Source organism: Mustelus asterias, chromosome 15, assembly GCF_964213995.1.
Source record: "Mustelus asterias chromosome 15, sMusAst1.hap1.1, whole genome shotgun sequence".
Taxonomy (NCBI): Eukaryota; Metazoa; Chordata; class Chondrichthyes; order Carcharhiniformes; family Triakidae; genus Mustelus; species Mustelus asterias.
Genome location: NC_135815.1, coordinates 85,563,211 through 85,590,590, shown reverse-complemented (window position 1 = coordinate 85,590,590; position 27,380 = coordinate 85,563,211). Strand labels below are relative to the sequence as shown.

Below are 27,380 nucleotides of genomic sequence, written 5' to 3'. Positions count from 1 at the left end.
AGAAGGGGAAGGAAGGGGGTGGGGGAGAAGGGGAAGGAAGGGGGGTGGGGGGGAAGGGGAAGGAAGGGGGTGGGGGGGAAGGAAGGGGGTGGGGGAAGGAAGGGGGTGGGGGAAGGAAGGGGGTGGGGGTAGAAGGGGAAGAAGGGGGTGGGGGTAGAAGGGGAAGGAAGGGGGTGGGGGTAGAAGGGAAGGAAGGGGGGTGGGGGGAGAAGGGAAGGAAGGGGTGGGGGGAGAAGGGGAAGGAAGGGGTGGGGGGAGAAGGGAAGGAAGGGGGTGGGGGGAGAAGGGGAAGGAAGGGGGTGGGGGGAGAAGGGGAAGGAAGGGGGTGGGGGGAGAAGGGGAAGGAAGGGGGTGGGGGAGAAGGGGAAGGAAGGGGGTGGGGGGAGAAGGGGAAGGAAGGGGGTGGGGGGAGAAGGGGGAAGGAAGGGAGTGGGGGAGAAGGGGAAGGAAGGGGGTGGGGGGAGAAGGGGAAGGAAGGGGGTGGGGGGCGAAGGGGGAAGGAAGGGGGTGGGGGAGAAGGGGAAGGAAGGGGGTGGGGGGAGAAGGGGAAGGAAGGGGGTGGGGGGAGAAGGGGAAGGAAGGGGGTGGGGGGAGAAGGGGAAGGAAGGAGGTGGGGGGAGAAGGGGAGGGAAGGGAAGGAGGTGGGGGGAGAAGGGGAAGGAAGGGGAAGGAAGGGGGTGGGGGAGAAGGGGAAGGAAGGGGGTGGGGGGAGAAGGGGAAGGAAGGGGGGTGGGGGGAGAAGGGGAAGGAAGGGGGTGGGGGGAGAAGGGGGTGGGGGGAGAAGGGGGAAGGGGAAGGGGGTGGGGGGAGAAGGGGAAGGAAGGGGGTGGGGGGAGAAGGGGAAGGAAGGGGGGTGGGGGGAGAGGGGCTGGGGTGGGGGGGGAAGGGGAAAGAAGGGGGTGGGGGGAGGACGGGGAAAGGAAGGGGGTGGGGGGAGACGGGGAAGGAAGGGGGTGGGGGGAGAAGGGGAAGGACGGGGGTGGGGACGAAGGGGAAGGAAGGGGGTGGGGGAGCGAAGGGGAAGGAAGGGGGTGGGGGGCGAAGGGGAAGGAAAGGGGGTGGGGGGCGAAGGGGAAGGAAGGGGGTGGGGGGGCGAAGGGGAAGGAAGGGGGTGGGGGGCGAAGGGGAAGGAAGGGGGTGGGGGGCGAAGGGGAAAGGAAGGGGGTGGGGGCGAGGGGAAGGAAGGGGGTGGGGGCGGGGGGGGTGGGGGGAGAAGGGGAAGGAAGGGGGTGGGGGGAGAAGGGGATGGAAGGGGGTGGGGGGAGAAGGGGAAGGAAGGGGGTGGGGAGAAGGGGGAGGGGGGAGAGGGGGGGAGGGGGGAGAAGGGGGGGAGGGGGGAGAGGGGGGGAGGGGGGAGAAGGGGGGGGAGGGGGGAGAAGGGGGGAGGGGGGAGAAGGGGGGAGGGGGGAGAAGGGGGGGGAAGGGGGGAGAGGGGGGAGAGGGGGGGAGGGGGGAGAAGGGGGAGAGGGGGAGGGGGGGAGTGGTGGGAGGGGGGAGTGGTGGGGAGGGGGAGGGGCGGGAGAGGAAGGGGGACGGGGGGAGGAGGGGGGGCGGGGGAGGGGGGGCGGGGGGGGGGGGCGGAGGGGTTTGGAGGGGCGGAGGGGTTTGGAGGGGAGGAGGGGAGGGGGTGGAGGAGGGGGGAGGGGGGGAGGGGTGGGGAGGGGGGAGGTGGGGGAGGGAAGAGGAAAGGAAGGGGGAGGGGGGAGAAGGGGAAGGAAGGGGGAGGGGGGAGAAGGGGAAGGAAGGGGGAGGGGGGAGAAGGGGAAGGAAGGGGGAGGGGGGAGAAGGGGAAGGAAGGGGGAGGGGGAGAAGGGGAGGGAGGGGGGAGGGGGGAGAAGGGAAGGAAGCGGGAGGGGGGAGAAGGGGAAGGAAGCGGGAGGGGGGAGAAGGGGAAGGAAGGGGGAGGGGGGAGAAGGGGAAGGAAGGGGGAGGGGGGAGAAGGGGAAGGAAGGGGGAGGGGGGAGATGGGCGAACGGAGGGGGAAGTCAAGAAAAATCCCAGGCTCCCAGCCGCAAGTGTTGGACAGGTGAAGGAGAAGCAGTTTAGGCAGCCTGGTCCGATTGATCATGTAGAAGGGAAGGTTTCAGATTCTAAGGACACTGGGATAAGTTGTGGGTGAACCAGTACAGATGGGTCAGGCTGAACCTGTATCTGAACAGAGCTGGTCAGTAAAGCAGTGGAGGAGCTGAAATCACTGGTACAGAAGGAGGGCTTGTCCGGAAACGGGGACTACAAACAGCTGGGAAAAGTAACAACAGAATAAATTAAGATGTCATTTTGGGAATCACACTTTAGGAAGGTCAAGGGCATGGGGGAGATTTATCAAATGATGCCAGGGATGAGGAACTTCAGGTTTGTGGAGAGACTACGGAAGCTAGCATTGTTCTCTTTAGAATGGAAATGGTTAAGGAGACCTTGCGAGCGTGTTCAAAATTATGATGGGCATTGATAGAGTATAAATTGGGAGAAACTGTTTCCACTAGCAGGTGGATCTGTGAGCACAGGATACAGATTGAAGTAATTTGGCAAAAGAACCAGAAGGAAGATGAGGTTTTTTTTTAATGTAGAGAGTTTTGATGATCTGGACTGCATTGTGTGACAAGAGTCCAGTGTTTCACAGACTATAGCCCAGTGTAGCACCATGAAGAGTTTTTCCTTTGTGCTGGACAAGTGTGAAGTGAGCCTGACTCATCATTCTGGCTTTGTGGGTGTCAGCCACGCACAAGGGTGGAGGTAGTGGCACAAAGTGCCCCTTGTGTGAAGGAAATGAAACACCACTTCCAGGTGCTGGTGTGTTTCTCTGAAAGCACGAGTGTGGAAGTGTTTTGATAATGTTGTCCGAGTGCTGTAAACACATCACTTACTCTTTCTCGCTCTCTGGTGTCGACACCACGCTCCCCGAGGCACGTGATTCCTGGGGGGGGGGGGGGAAAACATTCATGTCACCGCTTAAAAAAAAGAACGCTGCGTTGAAATTACAGGATGACTTTAATAAATGTGTTGCGTTCCTGGAAACCGTCCAGGAGGATTTGAAGGGGAGCCGTACTCACTGAAGTCTCGGGCAGCAGCTGTGGTGACGGTGGATTGGCAACTGAGCCTCCCTAAAATCAGAACACATGGAGTCATTGTAAATCAGTAAAACGTGGCAGTTTTCATTCCAAAATGATCACAGCCAGAGTCGAGAGCAAAAACAGGGTAGAATGAGCGGAGCTGCTGCATCCTGTTTATCAAAGAGACAAAACAAGTCTGAAAACTTAATTACAGGGAAAGAATCTTTCAAAATGAGAGAGAGTAAAGATCTCTCATTGCCGGACTGAGTGGATCTAAATCTTGGATTTAACCCTGCATCAGATTCTTCACTTTAACGGCTGCCAACACGACTAGCATTTGAAAACACTCACTCGGAAATACAGGCGCGACAACCAGATACATGCTGAGTCCAACACTGTCCATCACGATGCCCATCCCCCACACTCCTCGGAAAAAGACTTGCATTTTGTACAGCACTTTCCATGTCCTAAGAGCCTCTCAAATGCTTTACAACCAATGACGTACTTTTGAAGTGTATTCACTAGTGGAATGTGGGGACGTAGTGACAATATGCACAGCAAGCTCCCAGATGCAGCAATTGGGTCCTTCCATTGCATCCCTCCAGTCCAGGAGGTGGCCATTCGGCCCATCGAGTCTGCACCAACTCTCTGACAGACAGCCTTACCCAGGCCCTCTCCCCTGTCCTATCCCTGTAACCCCACACATTTACTGTGGCTAATCCACCTAGCCTACCTATCTTTGATTTGATTTGATATATTGTCATAGGTATTATCATACAGTCAAAAGTATTGTTTCTTGCGTGCTATACAGACAAAGCATACCGTTCATAGAGAAGGAAAGGAGAGAATGCAGAATGTAGTCTTACAGTCATAGCTAGGGTATCTTGGCTATCACAGCTATCTTGAGACACCAAGGGACAATTTACCATGGCCAATCCACCTAACCTGCACTTCTTTGGATTGAGAGGGGAAACCAGAGCACCTGGAGGAAACCCACACAGACATGGGGAGAACATGCAAACTCTCCACAGATAGGGACCCAAGTCTGGAATTGAACCCAGGTCCCTGGCTGTGAGGCAGCAGATACCAGATAATCTGTTTCAGTGATGTCGGTTAAGGGATAAATATTAGCCAGTGCACAGGGGCGACCTCATCTCCTCACCTTCAAATCATGCCAGGACCTTTTTTTGTGTTCACCTGAGGGAGCAGACAAGGCCTCAGTTCAACAACGCACTTGAAAGTCGGCACCTCCCTCAGAGAGGTGTTCGCTTACTTTCAGAAAGAAATTAGTACAAAGTTAATTGGGGTAATCCTGTGTGAAAGATGATTTCCTTCAACTCTGCTGGAAACAGTGAGGCAACACCGGCAACCTACATAGCCAACCAGATGAGCAGTGCAGGGGGGTCAATATTCGTCAGAAGGATGTGGAAAGAAGCAAGCGGCAGCTGGAATTTAATTGAGCGATGTAACAGGACTGCGACAGGAAACAGGAAATGTGTGCAACTATTGAGAAGCCATAGCAATAGATGGAACAGGAAAGGGATGGGGATGGGGATGTGATTACTGGCCCTCTATTTGCAGCTTTCGCTGAATGTCGGTGTTTGGATCCAGAATCCACTTTGTACACATTTGTCCAGATGTGAGATGGAAGGAGAGGCTGGATAGGCTGGGATTTTTTTCTGCTGGAGCATAGGAAGATGAAGGGTGACCTTATAAAATCATGAGAGGCATAGAGAAGGTCAAAAGCCAAGGTCTTTTCCCCAGGGTAAGGGAGCCCAAAGCTAAAGGGCATAGGTTTAAGTTGAGAGGGGAAAGATTTAAAAGGGACTTGAGGGGCAACCTTTTCACACAGAAGGTGGTGCGTGTATGGAATGAGCTGCCAGAGGAGGTGGTAGAGGCGGGTACAATTACAACACTTAAAAGACATTTGGACAGGTACATGGATAGGACAGGTTTAGAGGGATATGGGCCAAACGCAGGCAAATGGGACTAGTTCAGTTTAGGAAACCTGGTCGGCATGGACGGGTTGGGACAAAAGGACTGTTTCTGTGCTGTATATCTCTATGACTCTATGTCAAATTTGTCTCACTCTGGATCAGAAAGTTATCGGTTCCATCCCTACTCCAGGGATTTAAGCACAAAGTTTTCGCTAAAACCTCAGTGCTTTGGGAACATGTACAAACTATTAAGATGCTGGAAGCTTGTAAAGTGCAGACATTGACTTCCAAAAATCCAGTGCTTTCCAACCTGCGTGCCAGTCAATGTCTCCTGTTTAAGCGAGTCCTGCGGTCTAAACTTTCAAGATGCGTTTGCGACAGCCGTTTAATTATTCAACGCTGGCCAGGAAGTGCCCTCCAGCACGATGGTCTGCATATGAATCCTCATTGCAATTTCGGATGAGGCATATACTTTTGAAAAATGAAAATACTGCAGAAGGAGTAAAAGCAAAATACTGTGGAGGCTGGAAATCTGAAATAAAAACAGAAAATGCTGGAAATACTTGGAATCATGTGGTGGGAGGGGGAGAAATAGTTACTTCAGAATCCCGAGAAAAGATATTAACACTGTATCTCACTCGCAGATAGTGCCTGGCCTGAGTAGCTTCACCCTTTTCTGATTCTATAGCATACAATACTTGGCTCTCTTTAAACTCACTATGTAAAGGGAAAAAGCTTGTATCAATGTTTGCATATATCTGTGGGATTTTCACTCCAATATGCTGGGGAACAGGGCATGACATACATTTGAAAAGTTATCTCATTCCGTCATGGTGTCCGAAGGCCAGCTCAGCTTCAGAAAACACTGAACCAGTCTTAAAGCTGTGTAGTGTCTCGGCAAGTTATTTATTAGTGTAAGCTGCTGCTCCTGCAGCACTGAAATATTCTCAAGTTTCCTGAGTGGGTTTGCACCCGCAGCCTTCTGATCCAGAGTGAGAATGAATGAGACTGACATCGATTCCCGGCTTGGCTCACTGTCTGTGTGGAGTTTGCACATTCTTCTCGTGCCTGCGTGGGTTTCCTCCGGGTGCTCCGGTTTCCTCCCACAGTCCAAAGATGTGCGGGTTAGGTTGATTGGCCATGCTAAATTGCCCCTCAATATCGTGGGATGTGTAGATTAGAGGGATTAGCTGGGTAAATATGTGGAGTTACGGAGACAGGGCCTGGGTGGGATTGTTGTCGGTGCAGACTCGATGGACCGAATGGCCTCCCTTCTGCACAGTAGGGATTCTATGATCTGGGCAAAGGTGGCCACACTGAATTCTGGATCAGCAAAAGTTGCAACACCACTGGCATCAGCTGTGACCAAAGTGGATAACACTCTTGTCTCTGAGCCAGAAGGTTGTGGTTACAAGCCCCAACAAATTTAGGTTGGCACTCCTGTGCTGCACCATCAGAGTGTCATTTTTCCGATGAGACGCTGAACTGAGCCTCGTCTGTCCTCTTGGGTGGACATTGGAGGGAAAATAAACTTTATTTATAAGTTACAAGTAAGGCTTATATTAACACTGCAATTAAGTTACTGTGAAATTCCCCTAGTCGCCGCTCTCCGGCGCTTGTTCGGGTCAATGCACCTAACCAGCACGTTTTTCATAATGTGGGAGGAAACCGGAGCACCCAGAGGAAACCCATGCAGATACGGGGAGAATGTGCAAACTCCAGACAGACAGTGACCCAAGCCGGGAATCGAACCCGGATCCCAGGCGCTGTGAGGCAGCAGTGCTAACCACTGTACCACTGTGGAGGTAGTAGCACAGTGGTATTGTCGCTGGACTAGTAATCCAGAGACCTAGGTTCGAATCCCATCAGGGCAGATGGTGAAATCTAAAATCAATAAAGAAACCTGGAATTAAAAGTCTAATGATGGCCATGAAACCACTGTCGATTGGCGTAAAAATCCATGTCTTTTAGGGTCCTTCCCTGGTCTGGCCTACATGTGACTCCACATCCACAGCAATGAGGTTGACTCTTAAATGCCCTCAGGGATGGGCAATAAGTGCTGGCCCAGCCAGCGACGCCCACATCCATGAATAAAAAAAATAAATAATCCTGCTATCAAAATTCCTACGTCTTTCCTGTTTTCCTTTATACATATTTTGCTTGATATTGATCGTATCCCCAGGCACTGTTCCGTAATGCAGTTACACAGTGGTATGTCGTCCCCTACATTATATTTTCAAATAAAATTGTATCTGGCCTCAGTCAGGATATAGCAGGCCTGAGAATGAACTGTGTCTGGCATCTATACCATACCCATTTACGTCGAGTAGGCCTAGTAGCTACTGCACTTTAAGAACAATCCTTGGTACCTAAAACCTTTTTGGTGAGGCGTGCATTGGCACTGTACAAACACAAAACTTGTATCTTTCTTTAAATCTATTGCTTCAGCCAGAATAAGCCAGAGAGGAAACAGGGAGCTGTTTCCCTGATTAAGGTAATTAGCGCTGACAGATTGAGTTTGACTAGTGAAATTAGGACTATACCATTGCACATAGGTGGTCAAGAAGAGCTCGCAGTGCTAGCAAATTGCTAACTTCACACATGTATTATCCGGGCCTACAATACATATCTGATATAAGGAAACAATATACAGATACAGAAACAAAGATGTATAAACAAACACATGTACACATACATGTAAATAAATATACACTCACAAACACAGATATAAACACATACATACAAAGCACATACAACATAAAGACATGGAGTTGTTGTAGGATTTTGGTGAGGCCACAGTTAGAGTACTGTGTGTAGTTCTGGCCGCCACATTATCGGAAGGATGTGATTGCACTGGAGGGGGTGCAGAGGAGATTCACCAGGATGCTGCCTGGGATGGAACATTTAAGTTCTGAAAAGAGGTTTGGTCGGCTTGGGTTGTTTTCATTGGAGCAGAGAAGACTGAGGGGTGACCTGATCGAGCTGTACAAGATTATGAGAGACATGGGCAGAGTGAATAAGGAGCAGCTGTTCCCCTTAGTTGAAGGGTCAGTCACAAGGGGACATAGCTTCAAGGTGAGGGTTAGGAGGTTTGGGGGTGGGGGGGGTGTGAGGAAAAACCATTTTACCCAGAGGGTGGTGACGGGCGGGAATGTACTGCCCGAGAGGGTGGTAGAGACAGGATGCCTCACATTCTTTGAAAAGTACCTGGATGAGCACTTGGCACATCATATCACTCAGGGCTATGGGCCAAGTGGTGGTAAATGGGATGAGGTAGGAATTCAGGTGTTTCTCATGTGCCGGTGTTGATTCGATGGGGCCTCTTCTGCGCTGTATGATTCTACAATTAATCTGTATACATGTATACGATTTATAGCTTTGAGTAAACTTACTGGGCTACAAAGCAAAAAGACAAGAAGCACACGTTTGTGTTAGAAAGTGTAGGCAGGGTAACAGGAAGAACAACGTAAATCAGGGCTCATGTTGAATATTTATATGCATTACCTCACTCTCACAAACTTGGCCTAGTTGAAAGTTTCATAGCCACAACTCACAGCTCGCACACACGGCAGCTATTCAGCCATGACAGCCACACACTTGCTGCACATCGCATGGCACTCACTGACACACTTCTCTCTTGCAGGAGAAGGTGGTGTGTAACAGCAAATGGTATTGTTTTTAAAATCAGAGGAGGAAAGTACAGCTGTATCTTTGATCTGGTCAGCTTCCTGAAAAAGCTTTAATTGTGTAGATTTTATTTAGAAGAAACTTTTAGATTCAACAAGGTATTTTAACTTGAAAAATAATTGTAAGTTGATCCCCAGAGAGGAGGAACCCTGGGAAATGGTATTGGCGAGATCCGCTTGCAGGGTGGAAAGGACTGATGGTCAGGATGTCTTCATACCTAATCTTCCTCTCTCATCTCTCAATTTTGTCTGAGCGATGGTGAAGATAGCCGCAGATAGTGTCAGCACTTCTTACTTTCACAGAATTGTTAGGACGTGGAAGGAGGCCATTTGGCCCATCATGTCTGCACCGGCCCTCCAAACAAGCATCATTACTTAGTGCCATTCCCCTGCCTTTTCCACATACCCCTGCACATTGGTAAACACTGAATGGCCTCTTGAATGCATTGATTAAACCAGCCTCCACCACACACTCAGGCAGTGCATTCCAGACCCCAACCACTCGCTGGGTGAAAAAGCTTTTTCTCACATCACTTTGCTTCTTTTGCAAATTGCTTTAAACCTGTGCCCTCTCGTTCCTTCTGAGTGGGAACAGTTTCTCGCCATCTACTCTGTCCGACCCCTTCATGATCTTGAACAACTCCACCGAATCTCCTCTCAGCCTTCTTCTCTCTAAGGAGAACAGTCCCAACCTCTCCAATCTATCTTCATAACTGAAATTTCTCATCTCTGGAACCATTCTTGTAAACCTCTCCTGTAGTTGAAATGGTTGGCGGATTTCAGTCACAACTAAATGACTGAAGCAAAGATTTTGGGTCTTGATGAAGTTGAAGTAATTGATCCAGAAGGACCTTGACAACCTCCTGTTGAGAGCCCTTCTCCCTATCTTCCACCCTCTCATTAGCCTATCACTCAATTTCAAAAGGAGGACCTACCAGGCCACCGATGTCTAGACGCAACTTGTTTCAGCCCAGGCTTTTAAACCACTAATGGAGTACTTCAGCACCACTCAAACCACACGCTATAGACAAATGAAACGTCACTTGTCTATAGTAAGGTTAAGAGCGCGGAGGTTGGAGGACGGCTTTGAAATCAGCACTGCCTACTGATTGACATCATAACCTGTCAACTCTATACGTTGCCAGCAGTAGACAGGGTTGCTCATGCAAACTACTGGAACAAGATTGGCATCTGGCACACTGGCAGATATGCACATACATCTCCGAGAGCACTTTTGAGCACGAGGAGATTGATTACTACCCAAAGAAAAGGTCATTTTCTTCTCCCCGCACCTGCACTCCCCCCCCCCCCAACCCCACTCCATGGAATTATGAAGTGAATATCTCATTATTTTCTCACTGCTGGTTCCGGTCCCTAGCTAATATCTCATTATTTTCTCACTGCTGGTTCCGGTCCCTAGCTGTTGTGCTGGCTGACATAATACTGCAAAAGCGATTAATTGATTATGAGCTACTTTCAGACCACCGCCCTCCCACTCCCCAGGGTTCACTGGAGACTTTATAAATTCTCTCTGTCTATCTCTGAACCCACCATGCAGTATAAATAAGAACAGTGAACTGGTGATAGTGGAGAATTGGTGTGGGAGGGGTCAGTGCAAATCAAGCAGATAATAAATTATTTGCTATTTAATTTGAAGCCTAATGAACGTTTCATTCTGGGGCCATCAAATAAGATTGAATTTACTGCATTGCAATGTTCTCCTGGTAAGTAAAGTCACCAGATGCTGCTCTGCCATTTGAGACTGGTGGTGAGTAAACCTGAGGATCACCACACCTCAGGCGAGGGGCAAAGTTGAGAAGACGAGGCCTTCTGAATAACCTCAGCCGGGACGGGAATTGAACCCGCGCTGTTGGCATCACTCTGCATCATTAACCAGCCGTCCAGCCAACTGAGCTAACTGACTTCTCCTGGTACTGGCTTGCAGATATCCTTCAACTAACATCATTAAAGGCAGATGATATGGTCTCTTACTTCATTTATTTATGGGATCTAATTGCGTGGAAATTGGCTGCCATGTTTCCTACATTACATCAGTGACTGTGCTTAAAGTACCTCATGATTGTGAAGTGGTCTTAGGTGATCTGAAGTCAGGAAAGGGGCTTTACAAATGCAAGTTCCTTTTTTTACTTGCCCAGAGGTACGCAGAGGAGGAGGGAGTTTCCTTACCAGTTCAAGGTCCTCCGAGACTCTGAGAGTGCACAGCTCTTCCATCCGTTCTGGCACATCACTGAGACAGGTGTTGTAGTATTCCGTGTACTCCTGAGCCAGGTCATCGATGTTTCCCAATGATCCATCCTTTATAGGGGAGAAAAGGAGACAGCATGGTATTAACATTGGGTTTAACAAGAGGGGAGGAGAACCCAACATCCCTCAATCTAATCACCCGATATCTGACGTACTTGAAGCAAATCTGACTGCCTTGGTGAATAAGTGTTTCTCCAGCCTTCTTTCTGTTTGCAAATGGACAGAGTCAGCTGTAGCGCAGCCTGTAGTACTCTTGCCACTGAAGGACATGGGTTCAATTATCTCCAGAAATTTGAGCCCATTATCAGGTTGACACTCCAGTACACGACTGAGAGAGCACTGCACAGTCGGAGGTGCCATATTTTGGACAAGAGGTAGCTAACTTTTAACTATCTTCTCTGAAGTAAGTGACCGAGTAACTCATTTGTATATAAAAAAAACAAGCAGGAACGTACGAAGCCTGCTCAGCCAAGTCAAGGAGGATCATGTTTGACCATCCACTTCCCCACCCTGTCCCTCGATTCCCTTTGTGTCCAAACTCCACCAATTTCAGCCTGAACATACTCAGCGGCTGAGATTCCATGAATCTCTGGGGTAGAATTTTTCTAAGATTCATAACCCACTAAGTGAACAAATTGCTCCTCATCTCAGTTGCAAAAGATCAACTCCTCATCCAGAGTCTATGAACCAGCTCCAAACTCTTCAGCTCGAGGAAATAGCCTTTCAGCTACAAGTCCTCCAAGAATTCTATACATTTTAATTTGATCAATTTTCATTCCCGTAAACTTCAGAGATTATAGAGTATAGAGAATATCAATCTCTCCTTATAACCCAGCCCTCTCTCCATAGGAATCAATCCAGTTTAATTGCATCCCCTCGAAGGCAAGTCTATTGATCCCTAGGTACAGAAACCAAAATTGGACACAGTACTCCTGGTGTGACCTTGCCATGGGCCTATATAATTGCAGCAAGACTTCCTTATGCTTATACTGCATTTCCCTTCCAATACAGGTGGACATACTATTTCCTTTCCTAAACTCTTGCTCCACTTGCATGTTAACTTTGTGACTCATGTACAAGGGTAACCAAATCCCTCAGAAAAGCAAAATTCTTCCTCAATCATTCACGGGATTAGGCTGTTGCAGACAAGACCAGTATTTATTGTCCATCCCTAATTGCCCTTGAGAAGATGCCGGTTACATGCCTGCATGAACCATTACTGTCTATGTGGTATACGGAGTGCAGAATTCTTACTCAGCAATAATGAAGAAAAGGCAATATATTTCTAATTCAGGATGATGTTCGACTCGGAGGAGAATCTAGAGGCGACGTTTCTACATGCCTCCTGCTCACTTCTTTCCAGTGGTGGAGGTCGTGGGTTTGGGGATGATAATGGGTTGTTGTAGTTTTTCTGATGGCACACACTGAAGCCACATTGTTACAGTAGTGGAGACAGTGAACATTTAAGATGATGGATAGGGGTGCCGGTCAAGTGTGTTGCTTTTGTCCTGGAAGGTGTTGAGCTTCTCAAGTATTGCTGGAACTGCACATCACAATCCTAACTTATGCCTTATAGAGAATTAAGGGTATGATGACATAATGGTTATGTTAGTGGACTAGTAATCCAGACCCCTTGATTCATTATCCAGAGACACAAGTTCAAATTCCACATGGAAGCTGGGGAATTTAAATTAAATTAAATTAACTCCAGAATAAAAGGCTAGCATTGATAATGGTGAGCAGGTCATGAAACTACCAGATTGCCAGAAAATCCCATATAGCCAAATGGCTCACTAATGTCCTGTAGGAAAGGAAATCTGCTTTCCTCACATAGTTTGGCCGATTATGTGACTCTAGACCCACAGCAATGTGGTTTGCATCTTAACTGCTCTCTGAAATGGCCTCGCAAGCCACTCAAGTTGTAATAAAGATGTTGTGACTCCATCTTCTCAAGGTCAATTAATGCTGGCCTTGTCAGCAATGCACACACCCCTTGAATGAATAAAAACAAACATTGATGGTAGGGGATTTTACAATAGTAACACTATTGAATGTCATGGGGAGGTGGTTAGACTCTCTCTTATTGGAGATGATCAATGCCTGGCACTTGCCCCTTGCCAGCCCAAGCCTGGATGTTGGCCAGGTCTTGCTGCATGTGGGCTCTGACTGCTTCATTATCTGAGGATTTGGAAATGAAATTGAACAATTTGAGATCAGGGAACATCCACGTCTCTGACTTTATGATGGAGGGGAGGTCATTGATGAAGCAGCTGAAGATGACTGAGTGTAGGATACTGCCCTGGGGCACTCCCACAGCAATATCCTGAGGCTGAAACAATTGGCCTCCAACAACTATAATCATCTTCCTTTGTGCTAGGCAGATTCCAGTTATAGAAACATAGAGAATAGTTACAGGAGTAGGCCATTCAGCCCTTCGAGCCTGTATCACCATTCAATATGATCATGCACTTTCAGTATCCCACTCCTGCTTTCTCTCCCTGCCCCTTGATCTCTTTAGCCGCAAGGGCCACGTCCAGCTCCCTCTTGAACATATCTAATGAACTGGCCCCTACAGCTCTCTGTGGTAGAGAATTCCACAGGTTCACAACTCTCTGAGTGAAGAAGTTCTTCCTCATCTCAGTCCTGAATGGCTTACCCCTTATTCTTAGACTGTGAACTCTCGTTCTGGACTTCCCCAACATTGGGAATATTCTTCCTACATCTAGCCTGTCCAGTCTTACCAGGATTTTATATGTTTCAATGAGATCCCCTCTCATTCTTCTAAATTCCAGTCAGTACAAGCTCAGTCAATCCAGCCTCTCTTTATATATCAGTCCTACCATTCCAGGAATCAGTCTGGTGAACCTTCGCTGGACTCCCTCAACAGCAAGAATGTCCTTCCTCAGACTAGGAGGCCAAAACTGCACACAAAACTCAAGGTGTGGCCTCACCAAAGCCCTATATGACTGCAGCAAGACATCCTTACTCCTATACTCAAATCCTCTTGCTATGAAGGCAAGCATGCCATTAGCTTTCCTCATCACCTGCTGTACCTGCATGCCAATCTTCAGCGACTGTTTCACCATGATACCCAGGTCAGATTGCACCTCCCCTTTTCCTAAACTGCACCATTCAGATAATAACATTCCTTCCTGTTTTTTTCCACCAAAGTGCATAACCTCACATTTATCCACATTATATTACATTTGCCAAGTATTTGCCCAATGTCCAAGTAGGCCTGCAGTCTCTTAACATCCTCCTCACAGCACACACAGCCACCCAGCTTAGTGTCGTCTGCAAATTTGGAGATATTGCATGCAATTCCTTCATCCAAACCATTCATGTATATTGTGAATAGCTGGGATTCCCAGCACTGAACCCTGCGGTACCCCACTAGTCACTGCCTGCCATTCTGAAAATGACCTGTTTATTCCCACTCTGTCTCCTGTCTGCCAACTAGTCAATACATTACTCCCAATACCTTTTTGCTCACTAATCTCTTGTGTGCACCTTGTCAAATGCCTTTTGAAAGTCCAGATACACAACATCCACTGGTTCACCCTTGTCCACTCTACTGGTCACCTCCTCAAACAATTCCAGAAGATTTGTCAAGCACGATTTCCCTTATCCTGTCACCGCTTTCCAAATGCTCAGTTATTGCATCCTTAATAATTGACTCCAGCATTTTCCCCACCACCGATGTCAGGCCAACCGGTCTATAATTCCCAGTTTTCTCTCTCCCTCCTTATTTAAAAGGTGGAGTTACATTAGCTAAGGAGAGTTTCACCTCAAATCTCCACTGACTTCAATTTTACTGGGGGCTCCTTTAGCTTCACAATCTGTCGAATGATGCCACTGATCAAGGGCAATTGTCTTCCCTCAATCGAGAATTCAACTCTTTTGTCCACATATGGGTCAAGGCTGTCCCAAATGTGGATAAATGTTCCTACTGAGACCTAAAACTGAACAGTGATGAGCAGCTTTTTGAGATCATTAACTGCTTGCTAGCACTGTCTACAACACAATTGCATTGTTTTGTTTTTGACTGAAAGTAAACTGTTGGGGCTCCAGTTGGATTTGTCCTGCTTTTTGTGAACAGGATGCACCTTAGCATTTTCAATTTTGTCAGGAAGTCGCCAGTGTTCCAGCTATACTTCATTTTTATCATTTGCCTTCTGAGTCGCTTGCTGTTTCTGTATTTATGTGGCATTTCCATGGCAATATGATAGGTAAGGTCAGTTATGACGGGGCAGCATTGGAACACAGATCCACAATGGGTCCAAAAGGAGTTATGCTCTGGCACTTGATGCTCTCTGGCATATTCTTCTCTTTGCTGCAGTCAGACACTTTCAGTTCATCTACAGGGGGCGGCTACTTACAAACCAGAACTTACTGTTCAACCATGCCCAACTGAGTGCCAAGACCAAGGTGCGCCCAGTCACCATCTGAGAGTTGCTATGTGCCAATGATGCTGCACTCGCATTCTATTCTCCCCTTCAGGGAGAAATGGAGAGTCAATGCATGTCAACGGTTGGTTTGACCATCAGCATCAGGAACACAATGTAATGATCCATAGCGCCATCCATCAGCATTGACAATGTGACAAAGGAGGTGTTGATGATAGCTTCACAAATCTAGGCTCCAGAATCACCAGCAATCTGTCGCTTGATGCTGAAATCAACACCCACATCACAAAAGTTGAAACTGTTACGTCCAGGCTGAGTAAGAGACTGTGGAACAGCAGCAACCTGATTGAGAATACTAAACTCTAAGTGTACGAAGCCTGTGTCAGTGGTTAGCACTGCTGCCTCACAGTGCCAGGGACCCAGGCTCAATTCCCGACTTGGGTCACAGTCTGTGTGGAGTCTGCACATTCTCCCCGTGTCTGTGTGGGTTTCCTCCGGGTGCTCCGGTTTCCTCCCACACTCCGAAAGATGTGCTGGTTAGGTGCGTTGGCCACGCTAAATTCTTCCTCAGTGTACCCGAACAGGCGCCGGAGTGTGGTGACTAGGGGATTTTCACAGTAACTTCATTGCAGTGTTAATGTAAGCCTACTTGTGACACTGATAAAAAATAATAATAGTGGCAAAAGTCAGGAAAAGATACTAGGCAGGAGAAAAGATTGAAAAGTTTCCACCTTTGCTGTCTCAGCTGTGTCCTCGGAATCTCTTGGTAAGACAAGGTCACCAATTCAGAGGCCCTAGAATGTGCTAATTCAATCAGCATACACAGATTAATAAACCAACGTATCTGCGCTGGCTCAACTATGTTCATCAATCAGATGGATGATGGTCATATACCCAAAGTCCTTCTGCACAATGCACTGGTTCATGACTTTCTGGATGTCCATATTCCCACTACAAGGACACTGCAAATAAGATATGAAGGATGTCCACAGATGTGCCGGTTAGGTGGATTGGCCATAGTAAATTATCCCTTAGTGATCCAAGATGTGTAGGTTAGATGGATTAGCCATAATAAATGTGTGGGGTTATGGGGGATAGGGCGGGGGTTAGGGCCTGGGTGGGATGCTCTTCCGAGAGTCAGCGCAGAACTGATAGGCCAAATGGTCTCTTTTGAATGGCACAAATCAACATCAGCAACTAGGAGACAGCTGCTGAAGGCTGTGTCCTCTGGAGGCTGACTGTTCCGGGACATTGGAAGAGATGAGGAAAAACACTTTGGAGGAAATAATAACAAATGGGATTACTATCTCAATGGAAACAAATTAAAACATGCTACCGTGCAAAGGGACCTGGGGGTCCTTGTGCATGAGACGCAAAAGCCCAGTCTGCAGGTACAACAGGTGATCAAGAAGGCAAATGGGATGTTGGCCTATATTGCGAGGGGGATAGAATATAAAAGCAGGGATGTCTTGATGCACCTGTACAGGGCATTGGTGAGGCCGCAGCTGGAATACTGTGTGCAGTATTGGTCCCCTTATATGAGGAAGGATATATTGGCATTGGAGGGAGTGCAGAGAAGGTTCACCAGGTTGATACCGGAGATGAGGGGTTTGGATTATGAGGAGAGGCTGAGGAGATTGGGTTTGTACTCGTTGGAGTTTAGAAGGATGAGGGGGGATCTTATGGAGACTTATAAGATAATGCGGGGGCTGGATAGGGTGGAGGCGGAGAGATTCTTTCCACTTAGTAAGGAAGTTAAAACTAGAGGACACAGCCTCAAAATAAAGGGGGGTCGGTTTAAGACAGAGTTGAGGAGGAACTTCTTCTCCCAGAGGGTGGTGAATCTCTGGAATTCTCTGCCCACTGAGGTGGTGGAGGCTACCTCGCTGAATATGTTTAAAGCGCGGATGGATGGATTCCTGATCGGTAAGGGAATTAAGGGTTATGGGGATCAGGCGGGTAAGTGGTACTGATCCACGTCAGATCAGCCATGATCTTATTGAATGGCGGGGCAGGCTCGAGGGGCTAGATGGCCTACTCCTGCTCCTATTTCTTATGTTCTTATGTAAAACGGAAAGCACAGCTGACTGCAAAGAGGGCCCCAAGAAAACTGAGACCAGCGAATCTTGCAAAATCTCAGCCCACTGTCTTTTACTGCAGTAAATGCAGCAGGGACTTTCTGAGCCACACCAGGTAGTGTTTGACATAGAGTTTACCACCAAGGCACAATTGCTTGTCTCATGAGACGGAAGGTTGCTGAAGACGATTTGTGCGTTACCTATGATTCATGTGCAAGGACACTCAAATTCCTCTGAATCTCAACATTTACAATTTTAATAGTCATTTGGTCGTCCGGAACTTGAGTATTGCTAAAAACGACACAATTTATGCAGATCAGTTAACACATTCTCCATGGCAACACCTTGACCAATTAAGGGTCCGCTTGCCAACCATGCAGTATAAATTGTTGTTCCCTTTGCACATTGTCCTGATGAGTGCAAGGCCAAAAGCTTCAACAGCACATACCTTTTTTCAGTAATACTCAAGTTATTTACTATTCTCTCACTTTTAAAAAAATATTCTAGCTTTCCCTTCATCCCACCAAAGTGGATCATTTCCTACATCCCCAAATTAAATTCCAACTGCTACCTTCTTGGCCTGTTTAACCTGTATATATATCTCTTCATGCCCTCCACACAGTTCGTTTTCTCTGCCTAGTTTTGTATCATCAGTAAGGTTGAATACATTACACTTGGTTCACTCATCATTTACATAGATTGTAAATAGCTGAGGTTCAGGCACTTCCAGCACCCACATGTTACAGACTGCCATCCCCAAAATGGCACACATTTTACTGTGATTTGCAATAAGTGCCAGTGCAGCCAGAGACAGCCACAATCTGAAAATATATATTTTTAAAAATCAACATAGAAAATAGAAGCAGGAGTAGGCCATTCGGCCCTTCGAGCCTGCTCCTCCATTCTTTTTGAACATGGCTGATCATCAAATTCAATATCCTGATCCCACCTTTGATGATCAGTCATGGTCAAAATGAATGGCGGAGTAGGCTTGAAGGGCCGAATGGCCTACTACTTCTTTTATTCAATATGTTTCTATGTTCAGTTAAAAAAAAATTCATGTTGTGGACGTCACTGGCTACAAATTTTTTTTCAATAAAGACTCCACTTCGCCAAGTTGCTTCCACTAATACAAATCCAAGAAGAAATCACTTATCCTCCCCCACAAGACCTGATATACAGAAAATAATCCCAATTACTTAAAGCAAATCTAGAAATATAAAACTGCCTACATTTACAAAGTTACATTCTTTGTAAGTTTGCAAACTCCAAGCAAATTAGTTTACAATAATTCTTCAGAATGGTGAATGCATTCTACCATGATTGTTTCAAAGCGCCACAGCACAGCTGCTGTCCCTCCATTACATGCCCTTCGCCCCTTGGCAGACATATTCATTCTATTACAGACACAGCTGTGCATTCAGCTCAGCGAGTTGCCTCCAAGCAGCTTCGCCAGCAAACAGCAGGAAATAAACCAAAATAAGCAAATCATGGGAAACAAACTAGGATGGCGAAATCCACCCCAAGGTGCTGAGCATGCTGGATGTGGGTTGGCCAAAATCACAGCTATTGGGCTGAAGGCATGTGCTTCAGGACAAGCTGTCTAGAATAGCAACAGCACTGACGTTTACTCAACCAAGTGGAAAACTGCCCAGGTATGTCCTATCCACAAGATGTGGAGATGCCGGCGTTGGACTGGGGTAAACACAGTAAGAGTTTTAACAACACCAAGTTAAAGTCCAACAGGTTTATTTGATAGCAAATAAACCTGTTGAATAAACCTGTTGAACAAAGAACAATACAGCACAGGAACAGGCCCTTCGGCCCTCCAAGCCCGTGCCGCTCCCTGGTCCAAACTAGACCATTCTTTTGTATCCCTCCATTCCCACTCCGTTCATATGGCTATCTAGATAAGTCTTAAACGTTCCCAGTGTGTCCGCCTCCACCACCTTGCCTGGCAGCGCATTCCAGGCCCCCACCACCCTCTGTGTAAAATATGTCCCTCTGATATCTGTGTTAAACCTCCCCCCCTTCACCTTGAACCTATGACCCCTCGTGAACGTCACCACCGACCTGGGGAAAAGCTTCCCACCGTTCACCCTATCTATGCCTTTCATAATTTTATACACCTCTATTAAGTCTCCCCTCATCCTCCGTCTTTCCAGGGAGAACAACCCCAGTTTACCCAATCTCTCCTCATAACTAAGCCCCTCCATACCAGGCAACATCCTGGTAAACCTCCTCTGTACTCTCTCCAAAGCCTCCACGTCCTTCTGGTAGTGTGGCGACCAGAACTGGACGCAGGATTCCAAATGCTGTTGAATAAACCTCTGAAAGCTAATGGCATTTGCTCCCAAATAAACTTGTTGGACTTTAACCTGGTGTTGTTAAAACTCTTACTCTATCCATAAGAAGCAGGACAAATCCTATCCAGCCAAATTACTGTCCCTCAGTCTATTCCCAATCATCAGCAAAGTGATACAAAGTGCTGTCAACAGTACAATGAAGTGGCACTTACTCACTAATACCTTGCTAACCAACGCTCAGTTTCAGGTTCTGCCAGGATCACTTGCTCCAGACCTTGTTACGGCCTTGGTCTAAACATGGATAGTTGAACTGAGTTGCAGAAATTAGGTGAAAGTGATTGCTCTTGACATTAAGGCAGCATTTGATCGACTGGGGCCTCAGTAAGACTCAAGTCTTTGGGAATCAGGGTGAAAACTCTCAACCACAGAGTCATACCCAGCAAAAAGCAAGTTTACTGTGGTGCTGGAGACCAATCACCTCAGTCTCAGGACGTTGCTGTAGGAGTTCCTGAAGGCAATGTCCCATATCCAACCCATCTTCAGCTGCTTCATCAACAACCCTTCCCTCCACCATCAGGTCATTGACAATCGCACATTGTTTAGCACCATCATCAAGTAATGAAGCACTCTGTGCCCACGTGCAATAAGACCTGGACAACATACATGCTCAGGCTGATAAGTGCCAAGTAACATTTGTGCCAGAGGATTGCTGGACAATTACTATCTTCAAATAGAGAACAAAAGCAAAATGTTGCGGATACTGGAAATCTGAAATTAGAACAGAAATTGCTGGAAATACTCAGCAGGTCAAGCAGCATCTGTAGAGAGAAACACTTTTGAGGTTATTGAAATGTTAACTTGATTTTTCTCTCCACTGCATGGTGCTGCCTGACCTGCTGAATATTTTCAACATTTTCTGTTCCTACAAAACAGCCTACCTGCCCTTAGCATCCAGTGACATTACCATCAGTCAACTCCTCACCATCAACATCTTGTGGGTAGGGGAGGGGGCATCATTGAATCATGGCCGAGAAACTTAACTGGACCAGCCACATAAATATAGGAACCACAAGAACACTAGTGGCTTTATGTCCCCCGCCCCCGCCAGGATAACTAACCAACTACAAGGTCCCTTCAGAAGTTAAGCATTTTGCAGCAAATGACTCACCTCCTGACTCCCTATCATCTTCAAGACATGAGGCAGGATTGTGATGGAATAACTTCCACTTCCCTGGTTGACAACACCAAGGACAATGAAGTTCACTTGATTGGCAGCTCATCAGCCAGCTTAAATCTTCACTCCTCCACCACTGGCACAGCGCTGCTGCAGTGTACACCATCTACAGGACGCACTCCAGCAACTTGCCAAGGTTTTTTTCAAAGCATTTTGTCAACCTGTCAGACACCTACAAGGACAAGGGCAGCAGGTTCATCGGAAGGCCACCACCTTTACGTTCCTTTTCAAGTTACACATCACCCAATTTGGAAATGCACCATTCCTTCATTGTCCCTGGGTAAAATTCACAAACTCCCAATCCGTTTGTAGTTATACTTGCGCCGCAAGGGCTGCAGTAGTTTGTGAAAGCCACCTACCACCATATTCCCAGTGTAATTAGGAATGGACAATAAATGCTGGCCTTACCAGTGATGCCCACATCCCATGTATGGTTAAAGAAACTACAAACGGTCGTGAATGTAGCCCAATCCATCACGCAAACCAGCCTCTCATCCAATGACTCTGTCTACACTTCCTGCTAACTCGCAAAAGCAACCAGCATAATCAAGGACCCCATGCACCCCGGACATTCTCTCTTCCACCTTCTTCCGTCGAGAAAAAGATACAAAGTCTGAGGTCACGTACCAGCCGACTCAATAACAGCTTCTTCCCTGCTGCCATCAGACTTTTGAATGGACCTACCTTGCACTAAGTTGACTTTCTCTACACCCGAGCTATGACTGTAACACCACATTCTGCACTCTCTCCTTTCCTTCTCTACGAACGGTATACTTTTTGTAGCATGCAAGAAACAACACTTTTCACTTTATACTAATACATGTGACAATAATAAATCAAACCAAAAAAATCTGGAGGGGTAATCTGATACATAATTAAAACGATGAAGGGTTCAACAGGGTAGACAAAGAGATGTTTCCATTTGTCAAGAGAGACCAGAGCTAAAAGCCAGAAACATAAAAAGGGACATTAAAAATCCAATTCAGAATTTAGAGCAACTTCTTCACTCGGAGAGCGGTGAGAATGTAGAACTTGCTGCCACATGGAAGCGTTAAGGTGAATAGTATGGATGCATTCAAGGGGAAGAAGTCAGGTAAGTACATGAGGGAGAAAGGAATAGAAATTTATGTTGATAAGGTGGGATGGGGGTAAGATGAGAGGATTTTTAGGAGCAGCATTAACACAAGCTGTTGGTGTGAATGATGTGTTTGCGTGCTGTGCGATTGGCCGGTTTTGGGAGAAAATTGATAAATGTATGCTACCTTTAACCCTTTACAGGACTTTCCACAAAAGCCACAATGGATCTTCTGTTCTTTGTTAGTGGCGATTATGGTTTTCAAGGTCGTGTCAATGGTGATAGCGAGGATGACTAAGGGGCATTTCTTTTGCATGCAACACAAAGTTACAGAGCAGGAATTGTGATGGCGCTGTTAAGGAGGGTTAAGAATTTAAGATGTTAAGGATCAGTAGAGCATCATCAAATAACCACAACATGGTTACAAGAGGGAGTAAAGTGTATTCTTAAAGTTTGAACCCGCTCACCGTCTTTTAGCTGCTTGTTACAAATTGTAAGAAGTCTCACAACACCAGGTTAAAGTCCAACAGGTTTATTTGGTAGCAAATACCATAAGCTTTCGGAGCTTGCTGCTCCTTCGTCAGATGGAGTGGTCTCTCCAGAGACCACTCCATCTGACGAAGGAGCAGCAAGCTCCGAAAGCTTATGGTATTTGCTACCAAATAAACCTGTTGGACTTTAACCTGGTGTTGTGAGACTTCTTACTGTGCTTACCCCAGTCCAACGCCGGCATCTCCACATCATGTTACAAACTGCCCAGGGTGGTGGGGGATTGAGGGATTTTGGGGGGTGGGGGTGAGGACTGATAGTTTATTAAACATTTCATGTTTGAAACATCATCAACAAACACTTTGATACAAAACGCAAAATACTGCAGATACCAGAAATCTGAAAATGAATCCAAAGAATGCTGGAAATGCTGAGCAGGTCAGGCAGTTTCTGCAGAGAAGGAAACAAATTAATGTTTCAGGACGGTGGCCTTTCATCAGAACTGAAACAGATGATGAAAGGCCGTCAGCCCGAAACGTTAACTCTGTTTTCCTCTCCACAGATGCTGCCCGACCTGTTGAGCAATTCCAGCATTTTCTGTTTTCAAATGCACCGATACATTGGATCAAATTTGGAACATTTAATCTAGGTTCAAGGCTTTTTATTTTAGTGGACAGCAAGCCTGGCCACGTGGGAGGAGAAAAGCAATGACTTCCAGATCTCATCTGCCAAGCTCCACACTGTCATAGAATCCCGACAGTGCAGAAGCAGGCCATTCAGCCCACCGAGTCTTCACTGACAACGATCCCACCCAGGCCCTATTCCCCCTAACCCCAAATATTTACCCTGCCAGTCCCCCGGCACTAAGGGAAAATTTAGCATGGCCAATCAACCTAACCCACACATCTTTTGACTCTGTCTCCTTCAATCTTTCCATAAATTAGCCAGAAAGAAAACTAGCCATACTCTTCCAAAATGATAGGTTTTGTGCAAGGCAGCTGGCCATATGTTGGTGCAGTCTAAGGTAGCCCAAGTAGTATGAGAAAAGGACATTTTTCCTCAACCTCACTCGTGGGATAGTTGGAAGTTCATCCACAAAAGGCTACAAAGCTTTTCAGCTCAACTGGGGTGGCACAGTGGCAAGCACTGGTGTCTCTCTGCGCCAGGGACATGGGTTCAATTCCTTGGGTCACTGTCTGTGTGGAATTTTCACATTCCCCCAGTGTCTGCGTGGGTTTCCTCTGGGTGCTCCGGTTCCTCCCACAGTCCAAAGATGTGTGGGTTAGGTTGATTGGCCATGTTAAATTGACCCTTAGTATCAGGGGGACTAGCAGGGTAAATATGTGGGGTTACGGGAATAGGGCCTGGGTGGGATTGTGGTCAGTGCCGACTCGATGGGCCGAATGGCCTCCTTCGGCACTGTAGGGATTCTATGAACTGAGGCATTACAGAAGAAACAGGTTCCATTAGCTGATCTTCATTTAAATACAGGACAACTGTATAAAACCAATACCGTTATCAATGTATATTAAAAGCTGTTGCTTAAAACCACTCAGAATTGATTCTCAGAGATTCTCATAGTTGTCAACAAAGATGGAAAAGCGGCACACCAAACCCTTGGGTGAAAATCCCTTTGTTATACAGATTGTTATGACAGCAATACTTTGCTCCTTGTTTGTATTCAAAAAGGACTTTTGTGTAGATACCGTATTGACTTAAGCTTCTTACAACAGCAACACTGAACCATACCTGTAACCATATCAAAGACTAATCAAACTTAAAGCGAGTTATCCAGTTGCCCACTCACTTGTCGGGGAACTAAAGGGTTTTGGATTTTTCAACATGAATTTTCAATGCCAGTTTTAAAGAAAACTAAAAGGATGGGAGGAGGTCTTGTGGTGCAGTGGGTATTTGATTTGATTTATTGTCAGATTGATTGGTATACAGTGAAAAATATTGTTTCTTGCACGCTATGCAGATAAAGCATACCGTTCATAGAGAAGGAAACGGGAGAGTGCAGAATGTAGTGTTACAGTCATAGCTAGGGTGTAGAGAAAGATCAACTTAATGCAAGGTAGCTCCATTCAGAAGTCTGATGGCAGCAGGGAAGAAGCTGTTCTTGAGTCGGTTGGTACGTGACCTCAGACTTTTGTATCTTTTTCCCGACGGAAGGTGGTGGAACCCAGCATGTCTGGGGTGCGTGGGTCCTTGATTATGCTTTGCTGAAGCAGCGGGAAATGTAGACAGAGTCAATGGATGGGAGGCTGGTTTGCGTGATGGATTGGACTACATTCATGATCTTTTGTAGTTTCTTGCGGTCCCTGCCTCTGAACCAGAAGCTCCCAGTTTGAATCCCACCCCATGACCTGATGGCCAAGGAAGGTGCATTCATGACAGCTTGAGTGTATCAACCTGAAAATCCTTCCAAACATGCCAAGGGCTAGTGATAAGGGCGAGAGAGACTCCTGGTCAGCCACGCTTGACAGGGAATGGCACCCCTTAAGCTATAAGCCCCTGGCGATTGACTAGCAACCTGTTTCAGGAATTATCAATTACGGAAATAAATTAAAGTCTGCCTTACTGAACCACTGGGTTTGGGAAGAGAATTGGATGGAAAAGGATGGACGAAAAACCCCAGATTACTTGTTTAAAGAGCAGAATTCAGTTAAAAGTATTCAACAACAAAGGAGATAGAACTGTTAAACTTGATGGAAATCCAAAGGCACATTGGGAAACATGGCAGAATTCATGCATATTACCATTATTCAGGCTGTTAGCGACAAAGTTATTCAAGAGACTCGCTGTACTTTTGGGGAGATTAGAGCAAGTTAAAAGATAAGTCATCAGTCTGGCTGGACCTTGGAAAGCTATGAGAAACTGCAAAGACATTAGCAAGCTATTTTGCAGCAGAAAAAGGATATTAAAAACAACAATTTTATAGAGATTTCAAAGGGACAGAACAAGAAGCAATTCAAAGAAGACGTCATCTAAGAATCAACCACTCAGTCATCCGGGGGAAATCTCATCTTTGTTTCTGAGTTGCACTCCTAGATAAGGTTGGAAGCGTGTTTATTGGTAAGACTTGTCATGACTTAATGTCATTAACACCAATTATTTAGAAATGTTCTCCAGCCTGAGCTGATTGCTACGTCTCACATCTGGAACAGTAAAGAGTTAAAAACTCAGCAGCTCACTACCAAGACACCATCGTTGTGTTGGGTTTTTCTGTACTGCGGGGCAGTCTATATAATGGGCGTTTCTATACCGACGGACAGTCTACATGTGGTAAACCACTGTTAGCTTATTGCCTGTGTGTGTGACATGCCTGGACATGTTCCTGCCGGCCCTGTCCGGGACTCCCCCCCACCCCCCCCCCCCCCCGGTCCAGGTATGAAGGCGACTGCTCCCCACCCCCCTGCCTCAGTCTGGACCAGTTCATCGGCATGGGTGTGCTCCAAGTCTTTTGCTAATAAAAGCCTATTTGTTCTTGCATACAAACTAGTCTTTGCTTGATTGATGGTGCATCACTACATACTGGGCCTGTCTATACTGAAGGGCAGACTATATACAGAGCCTTTCTATAGTAAAGGGTAGCCTATATACTGGGTCTTTCTATACTGAGGGGCAGACTATATAATCGAGCTTTTCTATTCTGAAAGGCAGCCCATAAACTGGGTCTTTCTATACCGAGGGGCAGCCTCTATGCTGGGCCTTTCTATTGTAAAGAATAGCCTATATACTGGACATTTCGAAACTGAGGGGCAGCCGATATACTGGGTCTTTCTGTACTGAAGGGCACCCGATGTGCTGGGGTGTGTATAGCCGAGAGCATAGATACCATAATGTAGGATGCCTTGGGCGTAAGAATGAAACAGAAACAGCACACAAGATGATCAGATTTTACAAAGCTCTCCTGGCAGGAGAGTTCATGTGTTCATGAATCTTGGGAGGTGATCTTACCTTCTCGCTCCGCCGGCGAAATATTGGGTTCGTGCCTGATTTTGCAGCTCTCGTGATCTTACCGGGCCTGGATGTTCAGGGCACGAGGCTGATTTAAATATTTAAATATATTTTATACAGTATTCCCATGTGATTAGTGAGCTTGGGATGCAACTGTCCGGGCTCACTTGCCTTAGCGGTCTTGGCGGTGAAGGTCCACATGGGCGAGGATCATGTATAGTCTCCATGAATGGGAGGGAACTGACGTGAGGCCACTGAGGTCCCCCCGGAGATTGGGGGCAGGGGAGGCAGTGCCCCTTGGGCAGTCCTTGTCTGGCACTGCCCACCAGGCATCAGGTTGCACACACTGCAACGGGGGTCGGCTAGGCCAGGGGTTGGGGGGGGGGGGGTCGCATGGTGATCGGCCGGGCCGGGGGTGGGCAATATCCAGTGGGGATGCGGGAGATGCCTGACAGATCTCTCTTCATTCTGTTGCACAGAACTGAGAGATCTGGGCATGTGTAATTGCTCCCTCCGACATTCCGGCGAGCTTAGACCCTGCCCCCTCCCCCTACTGGCTCGTTCGGCACTTAGAATTTCTTTTGGTAAGGTCGCTTACAAAATAGTTATATATTGTGAGCCACTTATTACCCACTTGGGTGGCATGGTGGCACAGTGGTTAGCACTGCTGCCTCTCAGCGCCAGGGACCCGGGTTCAATTCCAGCCTCAGGTCACTGTCTGTGTGGAGTTTGTACATTCTTCCCGTGTCTGCGTGGGTTTCCTCCGGGTACCTCCCACAGTCCAAAGATGTGCAGGTTAGGTGGATTGGCCATGCTAAATTGCCCCTTAGTATCAGGGGGACTAGCTAGGGTTAATGCATGGGGTAATGGGGATAGGACCTGGGTGGGATTATG

At 47.1% G+C, this 27,380-nt stretch overlaps 1 protein-coding gene across 3 annotated transcripts in view; it reads right to left on the bottom strand.

Annotated features, from left to right (window-relative positions):
- Positions 1-27,380, bottom strand: part of LOC144504617 (SAM and SH3 domain-containing protein 1-like) — a 97,331-nt gene that overhangs the window by 48,558 nt on the left and 21,393 nt on the right. For all 3 annotated transcript variants that reach the window (XM_078230243.1, XM_078230241.1, XM_078230242.1), the window contains exons 2-4: positions 10,861-10,989; positions 3,051-3,101; positions 2,865-2,914 (exon numbers count right to left, since the gene is read on the bottom strand). In XM_078230243.1, the coding sequence (XP_078086369.1) occupies positions 2,865-2,914; positions 3,051-3,101; positions 10,861-10,989 (230 nt within the window). The remainder of the gene's footprint in view (positions 1-2,864; positions 2,915-3,050; positions 3,102-10,860; positions 10,990-27,380) is intronic.